The 23,048-nt window shown below is 45.2% G+C and overlaps 1 protein-coding gene across 2 annotated transcripts in view; it reads right to left on the bottom strand.

Moving 5' to 3' along the window:
- Positions 1 to 20,045, bottom strand: part of LOC141094287 (oocyte zinc finger protein XlCOF7.1-like) — a 31,380-nt gene extending 11,335 nt beyond the window's left edge. Inside the window, exons 1-7 of one of the 2 annotated variants that reach the window (XM_073580124.1) lie at positions 19,898 to 20,045; positions 19,589 to 19,768; positions 19,382 to 19,505; positions 19,201 to 19,298; positions 18,912 to 19,002; positions 8,134 to 8,231; positions 7,849 to 7,939 (exon numbers count right to left, since the gene is read on the bottom strand). In XM_073580124.1, coding sequence (XP_073436225.1) covers positions 7,849 to 7,939; positions 8,134 to 8,231; positions 18,912 to 19,002; positions 19,201 to 19,298; positions 19,382 to 19,505; positions 19,589 to 19,768; positions 19,898 to 19,975 — 760 coding nt within the window. In that variant the 5' untranslated portion in view covers positions 19,976 to 20,045. The remainder of the gene's footprint in view (positions 1 to 7,848; positions 7,940 to 8,133; positions 8,232 to 18,911; positions 19,003 to 19,200; positions 19,299 to 19,381; positions 19,506 to 19,588; positions 19,769 to 19,897) is intronic. The other variant, XM_073580125.1, reaches the window with a different exon arrangement.
- Positions 20,046 to 23,048: the final 3,003 nt, after the last annotated feature.

Genomic DNA, 23,048 nt, shown 5'->3' with positions numbered 1-23,048 from the left:
TCTCTGATAATTGGTGTTGGGTAGATGAGTAATAGTTGTAGGCTGGATCCTGGATGTTGTACTTCTCACAGCAGCCCTGTTACTGGTCCTGTTGTACGTTCCCATTCATGCTCCCAAAAATTCTTGGGTTACCAACATCATACAGCAGGGGGCATGGCACTTTTAAATTGTTTTGAACATTCACTCAATCTTATACAGGCCTTATCGACATACATTAAGTCATACATTAGAGGAGATCCGAGTTTTAAATTTAAATAAAAAATGAAGACAGCGCCTCAAAAGTTGGTGAAAAATTTGCAGTTCCTTGATTCTGCCCTCTGTGGCAACGTTAGTCCTGGATGGGACTAATGAATTATTCATATATGTTCTGCATGTATCTTGATTGTTTGATTATGATGATCAGTGTTATAGTTGACGTAACAAGAGAAAAGCCGGTCGGCACCGCCAGTGCCGCTGCAGGTCTAAGCTGTCAAATCCATTCTGCATGTGAAGGCTTAACACCGTGATCCCAGGTGCTAGTCCAGAAAATACAGTGTATGCAAATCCACCATCAAAGAAAAGAGGACTGTAGCACTCACCGATCCAAGTAGAAAATCCGCTTTATTGGCAAACCATATCAAAACTTCATGGCCGGGAGGCTGAAGAAAGGAGTGAGCAGACTCTGACGACGGCTGTTTCGCACCTAATAGCGCTTCTACGGGTCAGTGCAAGTGTAGAAGTGTTATCGTTGAGTTAAGGTAATGATTAATGTATCTTTATGTGGGTTAGACACACAAGGGTTAATATATTCAATTGGTGGATAACAGATTATTAAACTATTTCATTGAGCTATAGTCTATTTTGTTATGTCATTATAAATTAATAGAGGGCGAAGGATAACTATGTAAATTTGACGTATGAGAGTTATATGTGAAATTTTACTACTGAAGGACCTTTTGAATCATGTGACTGCATCATGTGATGCTAGTGACTGTGCAGGAATCGATGAAGGACCTTTGTGACGTCAGAGCCTGCGCAGAGTGTTATTGAGAACTGGATAACGACCAATGAGAGGACGCCGAGACATGCGCAGATCGCACATCTTTCTCATTGGACAAGGTGAACAGGAGACGGCACTACAACGGATGATAGTCATGTTAACGAAAATGCTACATCAATGCTCTCATGATCCCTGATGAGTTGGGATGTTAAGTGTATTGTTGATATATAAGTTGCTTGTTGGTGATTGGTTATTGCTAATTAAGGGGTGGATTTGGAGACTATTTAAACGGGGTTATTGTGTCATGTGCTGTGCTTGAAAAAGATCATGTAGATCGAAACGTCGCCACAGAGGGCAGAATAAAGGAACTGCAAATTTTTCACCAACTTTTGAGGCGGTCTTCATTTTTTATTTGAATGGCTGGATGTTTTGCGGGAAGGACTCTCTGGAATTGACGTGCACCTCTATTGTGGGTAGAGTTAACCCCTTATTACTATGTGGTGCTGTGAATTTTTTATTCTCAGTTTTAAAATTTGTCGTACAGGCCTCATCCACACATAAAAAATTTTTTTTACTGTGACTACCTCGATTCAGCACGTCATATTTCACCTTCTCAAGTAGTGCCACAGTGAAATTCGGCTGTGCAGAGGTGGTGCAGAGTAAAAGATCTAATTTTTGGTTGCTAATACTGTGCTCATAGCACACTATGTGAGCAATATGACTGTGAAAAAGCGAGGTCGTGGTGGAAGGGGGATTAGGCTCGGTGGCTCAGTGGTTAGTGCTGCAACCTTGCAGCGCTGGGGTCCTGGGTTCAAATCCCACCAAGGACAACATCTGCAAGGAGTTTGTATGTTCTCCCCGTGTTTGCGTGGGTTTCCTCCCACATTCCAAAGACATATTATAATTAATAAAGATTAGGCTCGGTGTTAGAGGTGTAAATGGGGTAGGTGGTGAAATTGATGCCACTTTATTGGTGTCTGGAACTAATTTTTGGAAACGTGTACACTCTTGGTTGGGTGTCCATTTACAGGGTTAGCTGTAGTGGAAGATGTGTCAGTGCCTATTATACTATTCCTACTCTCTTGAAATTTATACCACTTTCTTGTTGACTCCAACTAATTTTTGCAAATATGTGCATGAGTGGTTGGGTGTACATCTGCTGGGTTGGCTGTAGTGGAAGATTTGTCAGTCCCCATTATATTATTTCTACTGTGGTGCATCAATGACAAATTTTTTTTTATCAATTATATAGTACCAATAATTCAACATTTGCTTTACAGACATTCACAGACGTTACTGCTACTGTCACCATTGGAACTCACAATCGAAATGTAATATCTGTAGGTCTTTGGAGTGTAGGTAGAAAAGTACTGGGAGGAAACCCTTGTATACATTGTTAGAACATACAAACTCTTTGCAGATGCTGTCCTTGGTGGGGTTGGAACACAGGACTCCAGCACTGCAAGGCTGCTAATGTTTTTGCGTTGACGACTCAACGTTTCTGTGTTTGGAAGCCTATCACTGTGATGCAAACTGTGTACGTCACTGCTATCTTGGGGAAACCCACTGTCAAGATTGTCTTCACACATTATGATACTGCAGAATGGATGCGTCCCTTTTTCAGGTGGGGAGGCAACTGTCAAAATGTACTTTTGTTTCATGGATAGGACACACTGGCACCCAGAAGTCAGCACTATTTTGAATCATAACTATACAGGTAACAATCATGTTACAGATAGTGCTGCAAGAAGGGTACATGTTTCGGTCTCTTTCATGAGGTCCAACTCCATAGTGTGTTGGTAGCGGGATAACACTCAAGCTTTCTTCATCCATCCCCTTATGGCAACCATGGACAACAGAGAGGGAATCATTACCCTCTTCATCTCCTAACTGGTGCGCGACCATCACCTCTTCCTTCTCATAATTTCCATGGTCCTTCTCCATTTGTCCCTCCTCCATTTGTTCCTCCCATGGCAACCGCCAATGAGACAACAGACCTGAACTTAGAGATATTGTTAACCCTAAAGGCTTCCTCCTCTGCTTACTTGCCTTCCCCTGGGACCACCAGCAACTCATCACCCAAACTATTTTAAGTGTGGTCCAGCAATTAGATGACAGTAACAGTGATGCAGCTTACAGCATCGTCACCCCTAACCATCTTATCAGCCATTCCAAAAACATGCAGAAGGGTGCAGAGGTCCTTCATCTGTGTCTGCTGCGCAAGTGTGAATTGCAACATGTGCGTCCAGCGATGTGACAGGCTATGCAAAATGTCATACTGCACCAGGTCTCGGCGCTACTGCCACAGTTGCTGCAACATGTGCAGACTTGAATTCTACAGTGTGGTCACTTTGCATATCAATTGGTCAACTAGTAGTCCGAAAGATCTCTATACCCACTTATGTGGAATGGTGGAAGTGAACACACAACGACAGTGTTTTCTACAGCAGGACATCCATGCTGGGACAGTGGTGTAGGAATTCCTGTACCACCAGATTGAGGATGCGAGCCATAAAAGGCACGTGTGTAAGGTTGGCCCATCGTAGGGCCACCACCAGGTTTGCACCGTTATCGCACACGACCTTCTCTGGCTACAGGCTGAGTGTAGCTAGCCTTTGCTCAACCTCGGAATCGATATGTGTCTACAACTGTTGATCTGTATGACTGTGATCTCCAAGGCATATTAATTCCAAAGCGGCCCGATTGGTGTGTAGTAGTTTTGTTTTACAAGTCAAGCTGTTTAGTAGTTTAGATCTCTAACCCCTCTTGTCTAGTAGTTTAGTTTTCCATGTTCTGGTGTGTATATTTGTTTAGTTCTGCAATCATAGCTGTTTAGTAGTCTAGTTCTCCAAACCCTGTTGTCTAAAAGTTTAGTTATCCATCTTATGGTGTGTTGTGGTTTATTTCTCCATCCCCAAGCGCCCTACCAGCCTTGGGTATTGCAAAACTTGTGGAGCACACGCTTCCACGAATGCCCCTACAGCCACCGGAGTCACCCAGTCATCTAGCTGTAATTCCTCTGTCCATGCTTGCACGTCCAGGTGTCATTATTTCAATGCACCCTAGCAGACAAAATTTTCTTCAGGGAATGAGTGATGTTGTCTGCAACTTGCTGCTATAGCGCAGGCACATCTTTCTTAGAGAAGTAATGGTGCCAGGGCAACTTGTATTTGGGGGGGGACTGCGACAGCCATCAGCTTTCGGAAATAGTCTGTATCCATAAAGGTGGAAAGTCTGCATTTCTGTGGGCAACAGAAGGGAGTGATCTTGCAATAATCACAGAGATCAAAGGCCATGAGTCATAAAGAAACAAGCGCTGTGATCTTAGCAGGTTGGAATTATATTTGCTTGAATTGTCTTAAACTTGTTAATTTTTGACTGTTTTATATGAAGTGCTGACTCAAAGCTATGCGTAATGTGTTTGTGTTATATAAAGTATGGTATTATTAGTAGGTTGAAGATGGTGAAATTCAATCTGTTAACTGTGCCATGTGTAGGAGTGAAGAATCTTTTATGTGAGCACAACTGCAGAAACAAGGGTTTGCTGCTGTGCCGACACAGGGTGGAGTAGGGTGAACAAGACAAGCTGCTGGACTGTGAGAGAGGTGCAGGCGGAGATGTTACGGTGGATTGAGAAATATAGGGGTGTGCTTGGTAGGCAAGATCAGTCAAAAACAGCAGGCATGTCCAATTCTGTATCAGCTGACAGGCTATCAATCACCCCAAGGTTCTTCGGCCACAGACCTGTGTGACAACACTTTCCACAGGGAGGGAGGAGGAAGAATCAGAAGATGCGGTTGATGAGGTGGACGGTGGTTGGCGAGACCAGCTAGTCTGCCTTTTAGTACAATGACATTCCCAGATTAACGCATGTTTATCACACATGTGGCAGGTCATGCATGTAGTACTGAAATGATTTTTTTTTTTTAACTCTGCTAGGTTTTTCAAAAAGGTGACAGATTGCAAGAATCTTAAAAATCATGCTAATATGCAAAAAAGGACCCAAGCTAGGTAACTGCAGAACCGCGAACAATGCTGTCCATTGCAAGAGTTGGGCCTCAGGATGCATTGGTTGTCGTGATAAAATAACTCTGTGTCTATGTAACCTCATCTTCATCCTCCTCCTATGAAAAGCTACTCAGCTGCATGCCTCAGAGTTTACAAGTGTGATCTACTACCTTATAGTCATCCTCTCTGTTCTCCCAGTCCTTGCCCTGAGAGTCACCCTCCTCCTCTTCCTGCCTTGACAGCACAGTACAGTCCGCAGGCACTTCAAATATCTGAGTCTCGTCACAAATGGATCACCTTCACCCAATGAGGTTAACGTCTGTTGAAGAGGGTTTGGTTTATGTTCTGACAAAACATTGTCCGGCCATAGAATAAATCAGAAAAAATTTGGCCAACAGTGCAGATGATTTCCTAAACTTTATTCTGTGAATGTTTAGATCAAACCTCTGATACCCATGGAATAGAATGTGTGAAGAGATCTGTAGACTCAGTCATCTGTGGTTCCCGACATTTATTTGGGTGCTTGGAGAGTTGTGATGTGGGGGGGGGTGAAGCTCTGCAGAATGGCCCATCTTTGGTTCCCCACAGTCAGTTGGGCGCTTGGAGAGTTGCGATGTGAAGGGGGGGAAGGTTAGTTGGGGTGCCACCACTGAGGACTATACTGTATGTGATGTTAAGTTGGAAGAAGAAGAGCAGAGGCCACTTGATGCAGCCGAAACGTGCATTGGGGCGGATGACATCTAGGAGCCAGCGTGCTGCACCATCATTGCGAGTTGTTTCCTACCTTGGTCTTATTATCTACTATATAATCGTCTAATTCTGTCTGTCTGTAACGGAAATCCCGCTTTGCCGATTGGTCGCCCAGGCCAGGTGCGACCAATCAGCGACAGGCGCAGTCCAGCCACGAATGATGTCACCAGCAGGGGAGGAGAAGCCAGAGAGCAGGAGAAATCAGCGGCCCCATAAAAGATCTTCCAGGGCGGTGTGCCCTATGAAAACAAAGTTACAAACAACTCCTGACCCCTCAGCACTCAAGGGGCAGCTCCAAGGAAGGCAGCAGAGGATGTTACGATACAATTTGAGCACCGACACGGATATCGCTGACAGCGTTGATGTCACCAGCCTCGGAGAAGCCGGAAACAGCGGTCTGCAGCAAGATCTTCTAGGGCAGTGTGCCCGATGAAAAAAAGTCCAAAATAGATCGCAGACCCCTCAGGCCATGAGGGGCATCCCCAAGGAAGGTGACAGAGGAAGATCCAAGATAATTTGAGCACCGACTGCTGGTAGCGCTGACGTCACTGAAAGTGGAGGAAGATGGCGCCCGCAGCAATCCTCCACAGGAACGTCACCAATGATGTGCCCTACCATAACTTGATCAGAGGAGCATGAAAACCCCACCAGCTGGCAAGGGGCAAGCCTAAGGCAGGACGCAGATGCTGTTCAGAAGGAAATCTCCACAGTGCCCGAACACCGGGTAGCGGTGACGCCACCACAGAGGAGGACGATGGCGCATGCAGCATATTCTAGAATACCCGATGCGTTAGAATCGGGCCACCATCTAGTTTTTTATAATTCTTCACATGATCCTACGCACGTTTTATCATACCCTCACCTAATGCTGCTACTTTGATGCTCCAATCACTATATGGTATACATTTATACATAGATTTTTATGCTATGGTAACATACTTAATTTCAGTTTTACATTGTGTTGCCACTTTGTACCTTTACCACTTGATTGTATACACTTAATACCTCTATTGCTGCTATGGTAACACTTTTTGTTACACTGCACTAGAACTTTTATTAATTAAGTCCTGTTTATTCATTATTTATATTTAGTGATATTTTGCACTATTTGTTCTATTGATTCTTGAGAGTGTGTACTCGTTGTTTGTATTATATACACCATAATGTCACTTTTTCACCCAGTTTTATCTGAATAGTATACCCCTGGGTGTGCGTCCCTTCTTTTATTACTTTATATTTTATCCAATTCATTGCTGTTTGTTCTGTTATTTCTTACCTGAATTTAATAATAAATCATTTTTGGACTATATGGTCGGTTCTCTGCTCTTTTCTTTTGATACTGTATTCAGCCACTCTCCCTGCTCCTGCAACTCTCCCTTCCTCCCTAGGCTAAATGCAGATTGTATCTGATACAAACTTCAAAGCAGAAGATTAGCCATAATAAGGGCTGTTAGTGTGATGGATGGTTCCCCCTACATGTATCTTCTTGTCAACAGGGTCTGTTAGTTTATGTCCATTGTTTATTGTAGGGGGATTCTCCAGGTTGTAAGTCCTATAGGAAAGGGCTTTCACAAAATCATTTGAACATTTTCAGATGGAGGAGAATGTTATACTCTAAAGCCCCATTTACATTTAGCGATGCAACAGCGATCCCGACCACGATATGACCCGGTCAGGATCGCTGGTGCATCGCTAAATGGTCGCTAGTGAGCTGCCAAACAGGCAGATTTCACCAGCGACGCAGCAGCGGTCGTAACTTACCTTTCAGACGCGGCGATGAAGACGTCCTCCTGCCCGCGTCCACGTGTCGCTTGTCGGCGTCAGCAGGAAGCCCAGCAGCTGACGAGAAGTGGACCTGGACGATCTCACGCGATCAGCGATAGCCAGCGGGGGAGCCGGTCGGAGGCAAGTATCACACATAGCGATATCGCTAGCAATATTGTTGCTGCGTCACAAAATCGGTGACGCTTTAGCGATATCGCTAGGTGTAAAGCCCTCTTAAAGCCAAAATGGTGATCACACAATTGTGATATGGCCGAACTGATGAAGTAGTCACAGCCGGTGACTGAGAAGAATCTGTGACTTCTCTGCATTTAGTGGTTACCTCTCACCTGGGTAGTCATCTGTAGGAATCTCCTCTTTACACCGCTCATCACCCCTCACATATGTCTCTGTAGTATTAATATGGGTCAGATCTTCACCCTGAAACAAATATTGTAAGTGTCAGACAGATGGAGAAGTTACATCTATGATCAGCTCTAATCCTGCCATCTCCACCGTTCTCATTACACAAGTATAAAACATAGTACTGGTGGATAAAACAAGACTGAGCACAAGACCTTCACAGCCGCCTACACATCATAGGGGAGATCTCCTGACACCTTCTCTCCATCTACCTGATGATCCTGAGGAACATCAAGATCTTCTTGTTTACAGTCTTGTGGAAGCAGAGGACGGGGACATCTCTCTGGTGTTGTCCTCTTACTGGATAGATCTGGAGGAAACATACAGAGAATGAATTCATTCTTCACGTACAAATAATAGGCCGTGTGTATTTAGTCCTTTCACAACTGGTTCAGGACCTAACAAAAGGGGGGGCACTGCTAGACCTAATATTAACCAACAGGCCATACCGCATATCAAATATAAGGGTTGGGGGTCACTTGGGTAATAGTGATCACAAAATAATAAGTTTTCATGTGTCGTTTAATAAGTTGTGCAGAAGAGGGGTTACGAGGACACTAAACTTCAGGAATGCAAAATTTCAACAGATGAGAGCCTCTCTGGGGTGGGGGAGTAGCATGATACCAATGGTTATAAAGTGACCCATCAGAAGAGGGAAGTTTTTCACTTTGGAAATGGGTTTCTTGCAGGAGGAGAATATTAAAGTTTTACTTTCTGATTCTATTAAGTGTCTGCGCTCTCGGAATAGGTGAATTTAGGCCATGCGTATTGAAACTTGCTAGCTTAGTACCTTGATTAGTCTCCATAAAAGAGAGTGAGTGTGCGGAACTTTAGTCTGTATTGCAACCAAATCGGACCAAGGGAGAAGGAGTGGAAAGGATGTCAGAATAATTGGGGTACATTAAAACTACAATAACAGGTGGTACACAAGTCTCGGCTAGCGCCGTAAACATTAACATGAACCATGTTGATATGGAACGTTTATCATTAAGGGGAAGGGGCGGGGGGTTGTGATGGCGCCTATGCCCAAGGCTCCGTATTTAGTCAATCTTCTCCAGATCCATGAGGCAGTACCCACCCGCCTACCTGAGTCCGAATAAAGCTAAAGAGCGAATTAGGCAAGCCCCATAGGAAGCGAGACATACTGTTATTAGTGAACACAGCTCAATAACAGGCAGAGTATTTAGAAACTATTCAGACGGCTAAATCCAAATCTAAGCACCTCTACCTGAAAAAGAGAGAAGAAAATAAACAAGTAACAATGAGACAGAACATAACAAAATTCAAGCTGTTCTATCATTATAGGTCAACCTTGCCTGGAAATGGAAATTCTGCGACCAGGTCTAATCCAGTACCCAGTCCATTAAAAGGAATCTGTCACCCCTTTTTTCAAATATGAGCTGCCAGCACCGACATCAGGGGCTTATCTACAGCATTCTGTAATGCTGTAGATAAGCCCCCTTTGTAATCTGAAAGATAAGAAAAAGGAGTTTTTTTGAGCCAGCAGCTCATATTCGAAAAAAGGGGTGACAGATGCAGTTTAATTCATCCATTCTCATCGTCCAGTGATATGGGTGGAGCTTCACTGTTTGGCGCTTGTCTCGATGGACTCTTGCAGGTTGGACCACACTCCAAGATGCTGGCTGGGGTAAAGAATTCAAGGAAGGTGTTGACTGGTATGCTTCCAAATCCGGGTATTTTTCCAAGGTTATCCCCAACTCTTTACACGCTTCTTGGATTTCCGCAGAGGTCCTAGCTTGAATACGCTTATCTTTGGATGTAATTGCAAAGCCAAAGGGATATAGCCAACGGAATTGACAGTGATCATGACGCAAGGCTTCTGTGAAAGGTTTCAATAGGCGTCTCTTATTGAGTGTTGATGCCGCTAGGTCTGGGAAGATCAAAATCGGCGAGTCCTCAAATACTATATTTTCTGTTTCTCTTGACTTTCTTAACATTAAGTCCTTAGTGCGATAGTCCAAAACGCAGCAAATTACATTCTGTGGGGGGGGGCTCCTGATTTAGGCCGGGGTTTTAATGACCTGTGAGCCCTCACTATTTCAATGTGGGAGGGGTCCTCTTGGGACAATATCTCTATCAGAGTCGGAGACAGAGCTTCAGCTGCGACTGATTCAGTGATGGCCTTTATTCGCAGGTTATTCCGTCTTTCCCTATTCTGAAAGACCATGAGAATAGAATATATTTCGTTGATATGACACCCTTGACCTTGTGAGTAGGCTATAACAGCGTTGGATTAAGGTAGAGTTAAAGGACCCGAAGCGCATCCACCCTATGACCCATTTGTGAAATTTCTTGCTTGATGTCAGACAAGTCTTTAACGACCGGTTCTAGAGATTTGGCAAGTATCCTTTTTATAAAAGGACCTGGATACGGGCTGTTCTCCCATAGTTCTGCAATCTTCCATTTAACTTTCAATTTCAGAGTCAGAGTCACTAGGAGATTGTAAGCCCAAGGAGGGTGAGGACTTGGCAAATTCAGCCCCGACGAGTAATTATCTTGGCACCAAACAAAGTCCCCCAGTGTAAGCAGTCAAAGAAAAGGTTACATTTTTAATGAATGAGAAACCAGAACGCGTCCTCTTTTACATTCTGAAATTTTTTTTGGGTGCAGTTCTGTAGAAAACCACTAAATATCCCTGTTGTCCCAGAGAAAGTTCTGATCATGAAAAGAATATGGTAATTCCAGTTTCCCTTCTCTGTTATCTTTGTAGTTTATGCCGTAGTCTAAAAGCAACAGGAAACCAAGGGCTAGGAGCTTCCAGGGTTATTAGCCAATTAATTGAAGAGCCTTCCCAGTATGTATTACTTCAGGTAATATAGGGCGTCTTATTTCCTGCCCCCTTTGGTCCTCTCTGACTCCACTCTTAATTCTGTTCGATCTCCTCTCCCTATATCTTTATGGGGTTTTTTGTTTTTAAACCCCTTCCTGGGCAGCGGTGACGTTTGTGAGGTGGCCCTGCGCCTCCTGTTGATGTTTGATGTCACCGCCCAGGCCCTTAGCGTTCTGATGCGCTATTCAATATGGCGCCGGCCAGAGGTGGGAAAACTCAGAGTACCACAGCCTCAGATCCAGCCCGCCGGTATACCGTCACGGGTGACAGATGGAGGGGAGAGTGGAGGGAGAACACCGCACTCCAAAGCGATGAGTAAATGCAGCGCATCGCCCGCAGGCAGGTGCTTCTCTGTTCAGGGAAGATGGGAGGTAGGAGAGCTGGAGGCGCACGGGAGAAGCCCTGCACCGCTCAGTGTACCAGAGCCGGGAGCCGAAGGGGGGGGGGGGGGGGTTTCGGTAGGTGGAGACGGAGCTAGCCCGAGCAGGCAGGAGGTGGGAAGGGGGTGGGTCCAACTGTCACATTGGATGGTACCTCCGTGGTATATACCACTAGCTCTGGTCTGCAGTCCTTTCAAAAGCTTTTGATATGGTGCCACAGAAAAGGTTGATACATAAAATAAGAACAATGGGGACAGGGGAAAATATGTGTAAGTAGTAGTGATGAGCGAGTATACTCGTTGCTCGGGTTTTCCCGAGCATGCTCGGGTGTCCTCCGAGTATTTTGACGTGCTCAGGGATTTAGTTTTAATCACCTCAGCTGCATGATTTGCAGCTGCTGGACGGCCTGAATACATGTGGGGATTCCCTAACAAACAGGCATTCCTCACATGTATTCAGCCTGTTTAGCAACCGCAAATCGTGCAGCTGAGGCGATGAAAACTAAATCCCCGAGCGCGATAACAAGAGACGAAAACACAGCCAGAAACACACCAAACAGGAACGGAAGACGGATGGGCAGGTCAGAAGTCAAGCCGGGTCATACACTGCGGGGAACGGTCACACAGAAAACACTGAGTCAGAGGTAGGGAATGGGGCAAATAAAAATACGGGCAGACAAGTAGCAAAGGACACACTGAGTATGCTAGGTCAGCTGCTCTCACCGAAGACATGAACTATCACTGAAATCAGTTGCCAGCCACAGCGCAGGGAAATAGACATCCACACACCAGAGAGGCAGAGAAGGTTAACCCCCGCCTGACCATGTTGGGAAGCAGAAAACAAACCCCGACCTGGATCATGACACAGCAGGAACATTAGATAATCCAAAAGGCATGACAAGGTTTTCAAAAAGACCCTCAGACGTTAAAACCACAGTTTTCCACTCATAACCCTTCCGGATGTGTATCAAATTGTAAGCCCCTCTAAGATCGAGTTTAGAAAACACCCTTACCCCCAGAAGCTGATTGTATAAGTCGGGGATGAGTGGACGTGGGTATTTTTAACTGTGATCTTGTTTAGTTCTCGGAAATCAAGGCAAGGACGGAGACCCTCCATCTTTCTTTCTAACAAAGAAATATCCAGCAGCTATAGGGGAGGAGGAAGGACGGATATAACCCTTCCGTAAATTTTCGCTAACATATTCTTTCATGGAGGCCCGTTCAGTCCTGGACAAATTGTTAAGCTTTTGGCAACTTGGCGCTAGGAATAAGATCAATAGCACAATCTTAGGGACAATGAGGATGTAGCATCTTCCCCCTATTTTTCCGAGAACACATCTCCGAAGTCCTTTGGGTAACCCGGAAGACCCTCCAGACTAGTGGAGCACAATTGGGGCTCAATTTCACAATCTCCTTCTGACACAATCAATAACTGGATTGTGAATCTGCAGCCATGGAAACCCCAGTACCAATCCAGCAGGTAAATTATCCAACACAAAGCAAGAGATGAATTCAGAGTGGAGGTCTCCCACTCGGAGAGTGAAATCCACCGTTGCTCTCTCGACCAGTTTGTGAGCCAACGGTGTCTTGTCAAGAGTGATGACTTGAATGGGTCTTTCCAATCTAACTGTCCCCAACATCAGAACCTGTCCCGAATCAATAAAAGTTAGCAGCAGACCCACAGTCAATGAACGCCAATGTTGATAACACCTAGTTCTCGAAGGAAATCATCAAATTTATCAGCACGTTATCAGAGGACGAAAAAAGGTACCTGGGAATCTGGGTGACCTTCTCGGCCATCACCCAGACCCAGATGTTCTCCCGATGGTTTCATAGCTTGAGGACGAGTTGGACAATTCTTGAAAGAAAATGTCCATAGAGACCACAGTATAGACAAAGTCCAAGATCTTGTCTCCGTCTTCTCTCTGCAACTCGAAGACTGGCAACTCTAACCTCAGGTAAATGCACCTGCTCCAGGGAAGTAGTACATGCGGCCTGTTGTTCACCATGTCTCTCACGGATTCTGCGGTCCATTCGTAAGACCCGAGTCATTGTCTCCATCAGAGAACAAGGGGCGTCATGGTAGACCAGAGCATTCTTGAGTGTCTCGGAAAGGCCTCTTTGGAACTGGCACCTGAGAGCAGCATCGTTCCATAGAACTTCTGTGGACCACTGCCAGAACTCCGTACAGTAGTCCTCAGCTGTGCGACCCCCCCGTGCCAGGTTCATGATCTTAGCCTCCACAACCTGAATTCTGTCGGGTTCGTCATATATCAGACCTAAACTGTCAAAAAAGGCATCAATGGAAAACCGTTCTGGGGCTTGTGGGGAATAAAGAAAATTTCCCGGTCTGAGGACCCCCTCGCAGTAGGGCCATGATTGTTCCCACCCGCTGGAACTCCTCCCTTGACGACTAGAGGCGCAGGGTAAAACATAACTTACAGCTCTCCCTGAATTACCTAAACTGGTCTTTCTCTCCTGAAAATTTACCAGGGAGGGATATAACAGGTTCGAGAGAGACCAACTGTACATCAGAGGGTACTGACGTCACAGCCACAGCCGGCAGTGGGGGGCTACGGGAGGTCTTCATTAAGATTTTTATCTGACCCTGCAACTGATATTACAAAGACTCCAGACTCTGGCAATCCTTTGCCAGATCCTGAGCCATCTGCATCAAATTCGCCACCTGGTCACAAAGCGTGTGAACAGGATCCATACTGGCGAAAAAGAAAAACGTAGCGGCCAGACGTAATGTGATGCCAGTCACTTCTCACAGCCAAGCCGTGAGTCGGAGTGGTCAAGGAGTCCAAGGTCAGAAGCCAGGAGGGCACGTCATAAACAGAAGGAAGAGACAAAAGTGTAGTCAGGTAACATTCCGAGGTCAGAGTACCGGGAGGTTAACGGATCAGAACTGAAGGGGTTAAATAGGCGGATGGTTAGAGCGAAGTCCAAAGTCAGGCAACAGATCAAGCAAACAGAACACAAGGCACAGGAGAGGATACAGCACAAACCTCACAGGATGAATGTACATCTGGCAGTGGTCTGAGAGAAGCTGCTCAGTTAAATAGGCATTGCAATTACCCAGGATAGGGAACACCTGAGACAGCCAACGCCTCCCAGTCACAGTTTGGCTAGTAGAGCTGTCAATCAACACACTGACAGCTCAGCGTGCCCTAGAACCAGACTGGATAGCCATGCTGTCCATCAAAGTATTGAGCTTCAGCACACCCCTGTGCCAGATTGACAGCTTGGCCGTCCAATAACTGCATCTGCATCCCAGACACCCTGAGGGGTGGAATCGTGAAAATTAGGTTCTTTAGAAGGACGTAGATCTATGGATTTATTCTGACAGAATATAGGCTGAACTGGATGGACAATTGTCTTTTTTCGGCCTTGCTAACTATGTTATTTGGACGTTCTAACATGACAACAATCCAAAACACAAAGCCAAGTCGACCTGTCATCGGCTACAGCAGAAGTGAAGGCTCTGGAGTGGCCATCTCCGTCTCCTGACCTCAATAACATGAGCCACTCTGGGGAGATCTCAAGCATGCAGCTGTGACGTGAGTCACTATAGTAATAAGTCCCAAAAATAGAGAGAAAAACTAAAATAGCAGATAGTAATATAATACTACTTACTGGATAAGTACAAGGAAGTCAAACGATCCGAGGTCAGGACCAGGAAGTGGCGCAGTACAACAAGGGGTAGTCAGAGACTAAATCCAATTCACTAGCAGGGGTCAGGAAAACCAGAAACGCAAATATAGTTTAAAGGGATCAGGCAAAAGAGAAGTCAGGTCACAAGCAAAGAGTCAAGTTCAGGAAGGGAATAAAGTCAGGCACAAAGCACAGAGGGATCAGACTTACACAGGCAGCAGCAAGTGTACGATTGACACTGAGTGAGGGAGATAGCATGCTTAAGTAGAAGACTAACCAAGGAAAGTGAACACAGATGATGCTGCACAAACCCAGCACAACCAAAATATACTGACAACCCCTACAAAAAGTAACATATCAGACAGGAACAGAGTGGAGATCATGACAACAGCCCAGGAATTTACAGGAACTGGATGCTTTTGGCAAAAACAGTGGGCAGCTTTGCCATCCGACAAAATAAAGAACCTGATCCACAACTACCAAAAAAGACTTCAAGCTGTCATTGATGCTAGAGGGGGCAATACACGGTATTAAGAAATGGGGTATGTAAACTTTTGATCACAGTCATTTGGATGTTTTGAATTGTCATTATGCTTTAAAAAGATAAAACACAGTGTTTGACAATAAATGGCTTCACCTAACCACTAACCATGAGTGGAGAAAAAGTTTTGGTGTTATCAGTCATATTCTCTGAAAAAAGGCCAAGAAAGCAAAAATTCTGCTGGGATATGAAAACTTTTGAGCACAACTGTATCACCAAATACTATATTTATGACTAATTAAATCCAGAAATATTTTTCAACACTTTTTGCAGTTTTATATACCACCGTAATGTAACAATAAACGTGTTCAACTGTATGGATGACTAATTAAATCCAGAAATATTTTTTTAAATAAAAATATGAGAGTGTAATTTATGTACTTCTACACTTATAAAGGCTTTGCAGAAAGTGCAAAGAAAGGAAAACATATGGAATGTAATCCATAGACAACTGAAAAGCAACAACTGGCGGGCCTCAAATATTTTTAAAATGTATTTGCTGTACTCCTACACTCAAAAAAAGGCTTGGCAAAATGTGCAAAGCCGGGAAAAAATTATAAGGAGGGTAATGCAGTAATCTTCTTCAGGTGTGATCTTCTCCTTCCTCAGGAGGAAGCCCGATTCCCATTGACCTGGCTACGAGCAGTGCTGGAGCCCACTGTGAAAGTTAGGGGAAGATAACACTTTTACAAAAGAACTAATAAAATGTACTAAATGGAGGATGGAAAATGAGATCATGTCTCCTAGCAACCTCAGCAGACGTGCTTAGAGGAAGATTTGATCAATAGGGGAATAGGGTTACCAAATATATGGTCAATGTGTGTATATGTGATATTGTTGGTAGAAAGAGCAAACTCATTAAAATGTCAAAATGCGCGAATTTATGGATATAGTCTGGAGGCAATGATAAGATTGAGGACAGTAGCCATACATAATGACTTATGAGTTTTGATGTTGTGTGAGGAAATGTTAATTAATATTGACATATTATATTATTATATTCTAAAATACCTGTTTCTGTAGATTACCATGTAAACGCCTTAGAATTATAATGTGAAAGGCCGCAGCCCCCGCACTTCCATTGTTGTAATGCTGAATTGAAAATGGCAGCGCATAGTGAGATCTCGGGAGATGAGATATTGTCCCGGGAGACGAGATCTCGTCTCCTGAGATCTCACTCTGCGCATGCGCCGCCTTTGGCGGCCATTTTCCTGAAGCTCAATTCAGCATTACAACAATGGAATGCTGAATTGAGCTTCGGGAAAATGGCCGCCGGAGGCGGCGCATGCACAGAGTGAGATCTCCGGAGACGAGATCTCGTCTCCCGAGATCTCACTATGTGCGGCCATTTTCAATTCAGCAATGCAACAATGCAAGTGCGGGGGCTCCGGCCTTTCACAAAACACCGGCGGAGCCCCTACACCGCCGATCACCTGCAAAAGTGCCGCACCAGCCCGGGATGGATGTGCGGGGGCTCTGGGATTTCCACCAATGCCGGCGGAGCCCCGGCACCACCGATCATCTAAAAAAATCACCGCTCATCAGCCTAGGATGGATGTGTGGGGGCTTTCACAAAATGGCAGAGCCCCCACACCACCGAACCTGCTGCACCAGCCAGGGATGAGCCAGACCACCGCTTGTGACCCCACTCCACCAGCGCTTCATATCACACCCTACCCCCCAGGTAAGTTGAATAATTCGGACTGTAAGACGGACCCTCATTTGACGCATTAATTTTTCTCCCTATTTTTCTTCTGAAAACTTGGGGTGCGTCTTATGGTCCGGTGTGTCTTATAGTCGGAAAAATACGGTAAGTGATTTTCTAATCAGAGCCTACAGACAGTATTCAGCCACTCTCCCTGCTCCAACTCTCTCTTCCTCCCTAGGCTAAATTCAGATTGTATCTGATACAAACTTCAAAGCACAAGATTAGAACAGCTGTTAGTATGATGGTACAGCTTCAGCACAAGTATCTACACTACAAGACTCTGATTAATCGTACTGTGCACATACACGCCTGTTGTGAGTTCATTTTCCCCTTCACCGTCGAAGTCTGATGAACTCCCTCTTCTGGTGAAGGAAGGTAGTGAGGCTGATTACCAAACACCTGATCCGGTAGATGATGACTGGGTAACAGGAAATTCTGACTGGATATAAGGCAGCCGACGCCCTTCTGAGTCGCTGGTGATTTCTGCTGGATTCTTGGAGACCAGTCTGATTCCTGCTTCCCAAAGATAAGTTTTTGCTCTGCTATTGAACTTATTAGTTTTGCTAACCTTGTTTTTTGGAGTTCAGCCATCCCCGGTCGGGGGTGTGCCGAGTTCCATTTTTGTCTCTGATCAGTTTATCTCTTTGCTCTGTCCTCAGAATTTACCTGAGAGCTGATATAGTCTTTTTGAAGTCCTAGAAACTTCAGGGCCTCTTTTTCCTATCAGACGGTTGGGACATTTTTTGGTAGGGTCTTTTTACGGATTGCAGACAGCAGCTTTTCTATCCTGTCCTTTTTAGTTAGCTTGGGCCCCATCGTTTGCTCAACCTATCTTTCTATCTGTGTTAGTGTTTTCATCTTGCTTCACCGTCATTATATGTTGGGGGCTGCCTATTACTTTGGGGTCTGCTCTGGGGCAGTTTAGATTTCCCCTTTCTTTCTTTTGGCCTATTTAGCTCTCCGGCTGTGATCGAGGGGTCTAGGGAATCGTAGGAACCCCCCACGGCTACTGTTAGTTGTTGTGGATAGGATCAGGGGTCTGCAATCCGATAGCTACCAACCTCTCCAGTTTTCTGGACTTAGCTTGTATTTTTGTTTTTTCCTCCTTCGGTGACTCATTCATAACACACGCCTGGACAAGCACTCTCTTCCTCCAATAACAACTGTCACAGAGCTGTGCAATGGCGTCAGTGTGCCGAGCCTGATGGCGTCTACCTTTTTAATAAAGCCCTGATGATGTCACACAGCCAGGAATGACAGTAATGCCATTATCAAGCAAGCTACAGCATTATAGTTACCTGCAGGCAATCTCTGCATGGTTCTGGCTGTGTAAAAGGCGCCATATATGTGGAGTGGGGATTAGAGTTTCAAATCGAGCACTGGCTAATGTTTGCCGAGTAACGAGCAAATCCCAGCACCCAGATTATCAAGTGATATCAGAGTTATCACAGAGCATGTTCGCTCATACCTAATCGGGATTCTACAAAGCCAACAGCATCATTACCCTCCACTTTCTTTTAGAGGTCCATCATAATATTTTTCTTCAAGTGATTTTCTAACTTGTCAGCACAATCTACGTACACTTATATGGTTTTGTAGTTTACAGAGCTGGACAGGTAAAAGTCAGAATCTTCTAATCCCTTGAGGTAGGTGGATCGTCCAGGTTGTAAGTTAAATAGAAAAAGGCTTTCACAAAATCATTTGAACATTTTCAGATGGAGGAGAATGTTATACTCTAGAGGCAAAATGGTCATCACACGATTGTGATATGGCCGGACTACACAACCAATAAAGTAGCCACAGCTGGTGACTGAAGTATTTTTGAGTTCTCAGCATTTAGTGGTTACTACTCACCTCGGTAGTCATATGTAGGAATCTCCTCTTTACACCGCTCCTCACCCCTCACATATGTCTCTGTAGTATTAATATGGGTCAGATCTTCACCCTGAAATAAATACTGTAAAAGTCACAGACAGATGGAGAAGTCCCATCTATGATCAGCTCTAATCCTGCCATCTCCACCGCTCTCATTACACAAGTATAAAACATATAATACTGGTGGATAAAACAAGACTGAGCACAAGACCTTCACAGCCGTCTACACATCATAGGGGAGATCTCCTGACACCTTCTCTCCATCTACCTGATGATCCTGAGGAGCATTGTGATCTTCTTGGTTACAGTCCTGTGGAAGAAGAGGACAGGGACATCTCTCTGGTGTTGTCCTCTTACAGGATAGATCTGGAGGAAACACATACAGGGACTGAATTCATTCTTTACATACAGATAATTATAGGCCGTGTGTATTTAGTCCTGTCTATTACCTGGTGATGTGAGGGGCTGGGGAACCTCCATCATGACATCCTTGTACAGATCTTTGTGTCCTTCTAAATACTCCCACTCCTCCATGGAGAAATAGACAGCGACATCCTGACACCTTATAGGAACCTGACACATACAATGATACAGTCATCCCCCCGATCCCTTCATAGCGTTCCTGTATAACGTCCCAGCATTCCCAGCAGTGTCACCTCTCCAGTCAGCAGCTCTATCATCTTGTAGGCGAGTACTAGGATCTTCTGGTCATTGATGTCCTCATGTATCAGGGGGTGAGGTGGAGGCCCAGTGATTGGGCTCAGGGGTCTTCCCCATCCCTCAGACACAGGGTCCTGACAGCTCTCACTAGAGGTCTTCTTCACTACTGTGTAATCCTGGTTATGGAGAGACACATTAATAAATCTCACTACAGACATTTCCAGAGTCCTCACCTCTCCAGTTCTGTCCATCTGTAATTCCCATAGATAAAAATGATGTAATGTGACGTCATCAGAATCTCTCACCTCTCCAGTAAGCTGGAAGAGGATCTCTAGGGTGAGGTGTAATATTCTCTCCGCCTTCTGGTCTCTGTCCATATCCATACTTGATGATTAATTCAGAAAAAAATCTTATAATATACAATATGTCCACTGAGAGAATCTGATATTATAGGGACCTGGATAGGAAGAAAATGAGCCAATGTAACATCATAAAGAATGACAAGGGGAAACATATCAGGAGATAGAACGTATGATGTTGCATTCTCTAGTCTTGCATGGACTGCAACACAAGTTGAATTGCTGACTAAGACATCTCCATGCTCCCAATCACTGGCTAAGTTGGTCTCTGCTTTGGCAACTTATTGGTTGGAGGAATCATAAGTTTGTTGGGACTGGCCAGGATGTGCTGCAAAAGACCGGAGAAGATGGAGGTCTGCAGAGACAAGCTGTGGCTGTGAAAAGTCATCATGTCATCTAGACAAGATGGAGATCGAAAGAAAGATGACTCCAGAGAAGATGTAATCCATAAGATACATGGATGTAAATGTTCATTGTATGGTCCTCACTGGTGTAGGTTTGCCTTGTTTCACTGTGCTCTGTTCTACTGCTGCCTGACCTAGGACCGTGATCTGAATCTGTGTGTTTTCACCCTTTGCTTGTTCTGCTATCTTCCTGGTATTTTGACCCCTGGACCATGACCTGACGATTTTTTTCTATTACCCCTCTTGTCTATGATATACCCTCCTGACTTTGGACCTTTTGATTACCCAGCCTCCAGGCTTGTCCATGAATAGTGACTAGCGTCACAAATATACAGTGTATGGGGGGGATGGTGGTAGTGTGGGAACATTATGCTGTGTGGGGGAAAGGCTGTACTGTGAGAACCATAGTGACCTATGATGCTTCGATCTTAGATCAAGGTTCCATAGGTTGTACTATGATGGTGAACGAAGGACTGTCTCTTGTCTATATTCATTAAATTCTCTCTTTTTAGGCTTTTCAGGTTACCATTTTTGGACTATGTTAGAATCCGTGGACTCCTTCAAACCAGCATGGCTTTTTAATTTGTTTTAATAATTTGGTGAACTAGGGGGTAGGGGAGTTGTTTTATACAAATAAAAAAATTTTATGAGTGTTTTTTTTATTTCAGCTTACTGGATTAGTAATGGGGTGTCTGACAGATGTCTCCCCAACACTAACCCCTAGAATTGATGCCAGAAAACATAACCCTAGAAATTTATTACCTCAATTGCCAACGCACCAAGATAATCTGGATGAGCCAGGCGAAGTGATAGAACTGGCGCATCTAATGTAATGCACCACTTCTGGGGTGGCTGAAAGCTGGTATTTTTAGACTGGGAAGGGGCCAAAATCTAAGGACCTTGCCAGCCTGATATCAGCCCCTAGCTATCTGCTTTACCTTTGTCAATTATTAGAAATAAGGGGAATCCCACAAAATTTATTTGAATCAATTTACTTAAAAAGTATAAAAAGGTTAAATACACCCCCAATAGTGCCACATGAAAGACACAAAAAAGCTCAACTTTATAATATTTAGGTGGGATGACAATAATCTAAGCTCTCCCTCCTGTAACAACTCTCCTTGAACTGCTTCCTGAGGACGGTGTGCTGATCATTGTGTCACCAGGTCTTCTGTAAACCCGATAACGTGTTGCGGCCGGTACTCTATCTAGTAAAAAGCGCATCCAAGCTGCCCGATGCATGATGGCGTATTGGAGAGCGCGGTCACCACTGTCATCTACATTGTGCTGGAGCAGAACTAGGAGAGAAATAATCACATTTTGTGAGAACTTCTTTGGGCTTCTGTCCTCTCATCCTGCAGTTGTCTAAATGGATCTAATGTGGACTTGGGAACCAGCAAAGCCGCATTCTGTCCACAGCTGTTACGTCACTGTTCACACCACACAGAGACCCCAAAGAGTCTCAGTGCTGAAGGGTTATCTCCCACGCTCAGTAATGGAGAATCTCTAGAACCTACCTCCACCCGCAGAGTCGCACAAAAGAAAGAGAATAATGGAGCCTCCGGCACCGACCTCCACCCGCAGAGCCACATTCCACATAATAATAATAATAATAATAATAATAATAATAATAATAATAATCTTTATTTATATAGCGCCAACATATTCCGCAGCGCTTTACAGTTTAACAGAGAATATAGAGAATAATGGAGCCTTCAGCACCGACCTCCACCCGCAGAGCCGCACTCCACATAGAGAATAATGGAGCCTCCAGCACCGACCTCCACCCGCAGAGCCGCACTCCACATAGAGAATAATGGAGCCTCCAGCACCGACCTCCACCCGCAGAGCCACACTCCACATAGAGAATAATGGAGCCTCCAGCACCGACCTCCACCCGCAGAGCCGCACTCCACATAGAGAATAATGGAGCCTCCGGCACCGACCTCCACCCGCAGAGCCACACTCCACATAGAGAATAATGGAGCCTCCAGCACCGACCTCCACCCGCAGAGCTGCACTCCACATAGAGAATAATGGAGCCTCCAGCACCGACCTCCACCCGCAGAGCCGCACTCCACATAGAGAATAATGGAGCTCCAACACCGACCTCCACCAGCAGAGCCACACTCCACATAGAGAATAATGGAGCCTCCGGCACCGACCTCCACCCGCAGAGCCGCACTCCACATAGAGAATAATGGAGCCTCCGGCACCGACCTCCACCCGCAGAGCCGCACTCCACATAGAGAATAATGGAGCCTCCGGCACCGACCTCCACCCGCAGAGCCGCACTCCACATAGAGAATAATGGAGCCTCCAGCACCGACCTCCACCCGCAGAGCTGCACTCCACATAGCGAATAATGGAGCCTCCAGCACTTACCTCCACCCGCAGAGCCGCACTCCACATAGAGAATAATGGAGCCTCCAGCACCGACCTCCACCCGCAGAGCCGCACTCCACATAGAGAATAATGGAGCCTCCAGCACTTACCTCCACCCGCAGAGCCGCACTCCACATAGAGAATAATGGAGCCTCCAGCACCGACCTCCACCCGCAGAGCCGCACTCCACATAGAGAATAATGGAGCCTCCAGCAGCGGCCTCCACCCGCAGAGCCGCACTCCACATAGAGAATATTGGAGCCTCCAGCACCGACCTCCACCCGCAGAGCCGCACTCCACATAGAGAA

This window comes from Dendrobates tinctorius, unplaced genomic scaffold (genome assembly GCF_039654945.1).
Source record: "Dendrobates tinctorius isolate UK_male_01 unplaced genomic scaffold, ASM3965494v1 ptg000063l, whole genome shotgun sequence".
Lineage (NCBI taxonomy): Eukaryota > Metazoa > Chordata > Amphibia > Anura > Dendrobatidae > Dendrobates > Dendrobates tinctorius.
The sequence above is the reverse complement of the archived record's forward strand: the minus strand, read 5'-3'. Positions and strand labels throughout refer to the sequence as shown.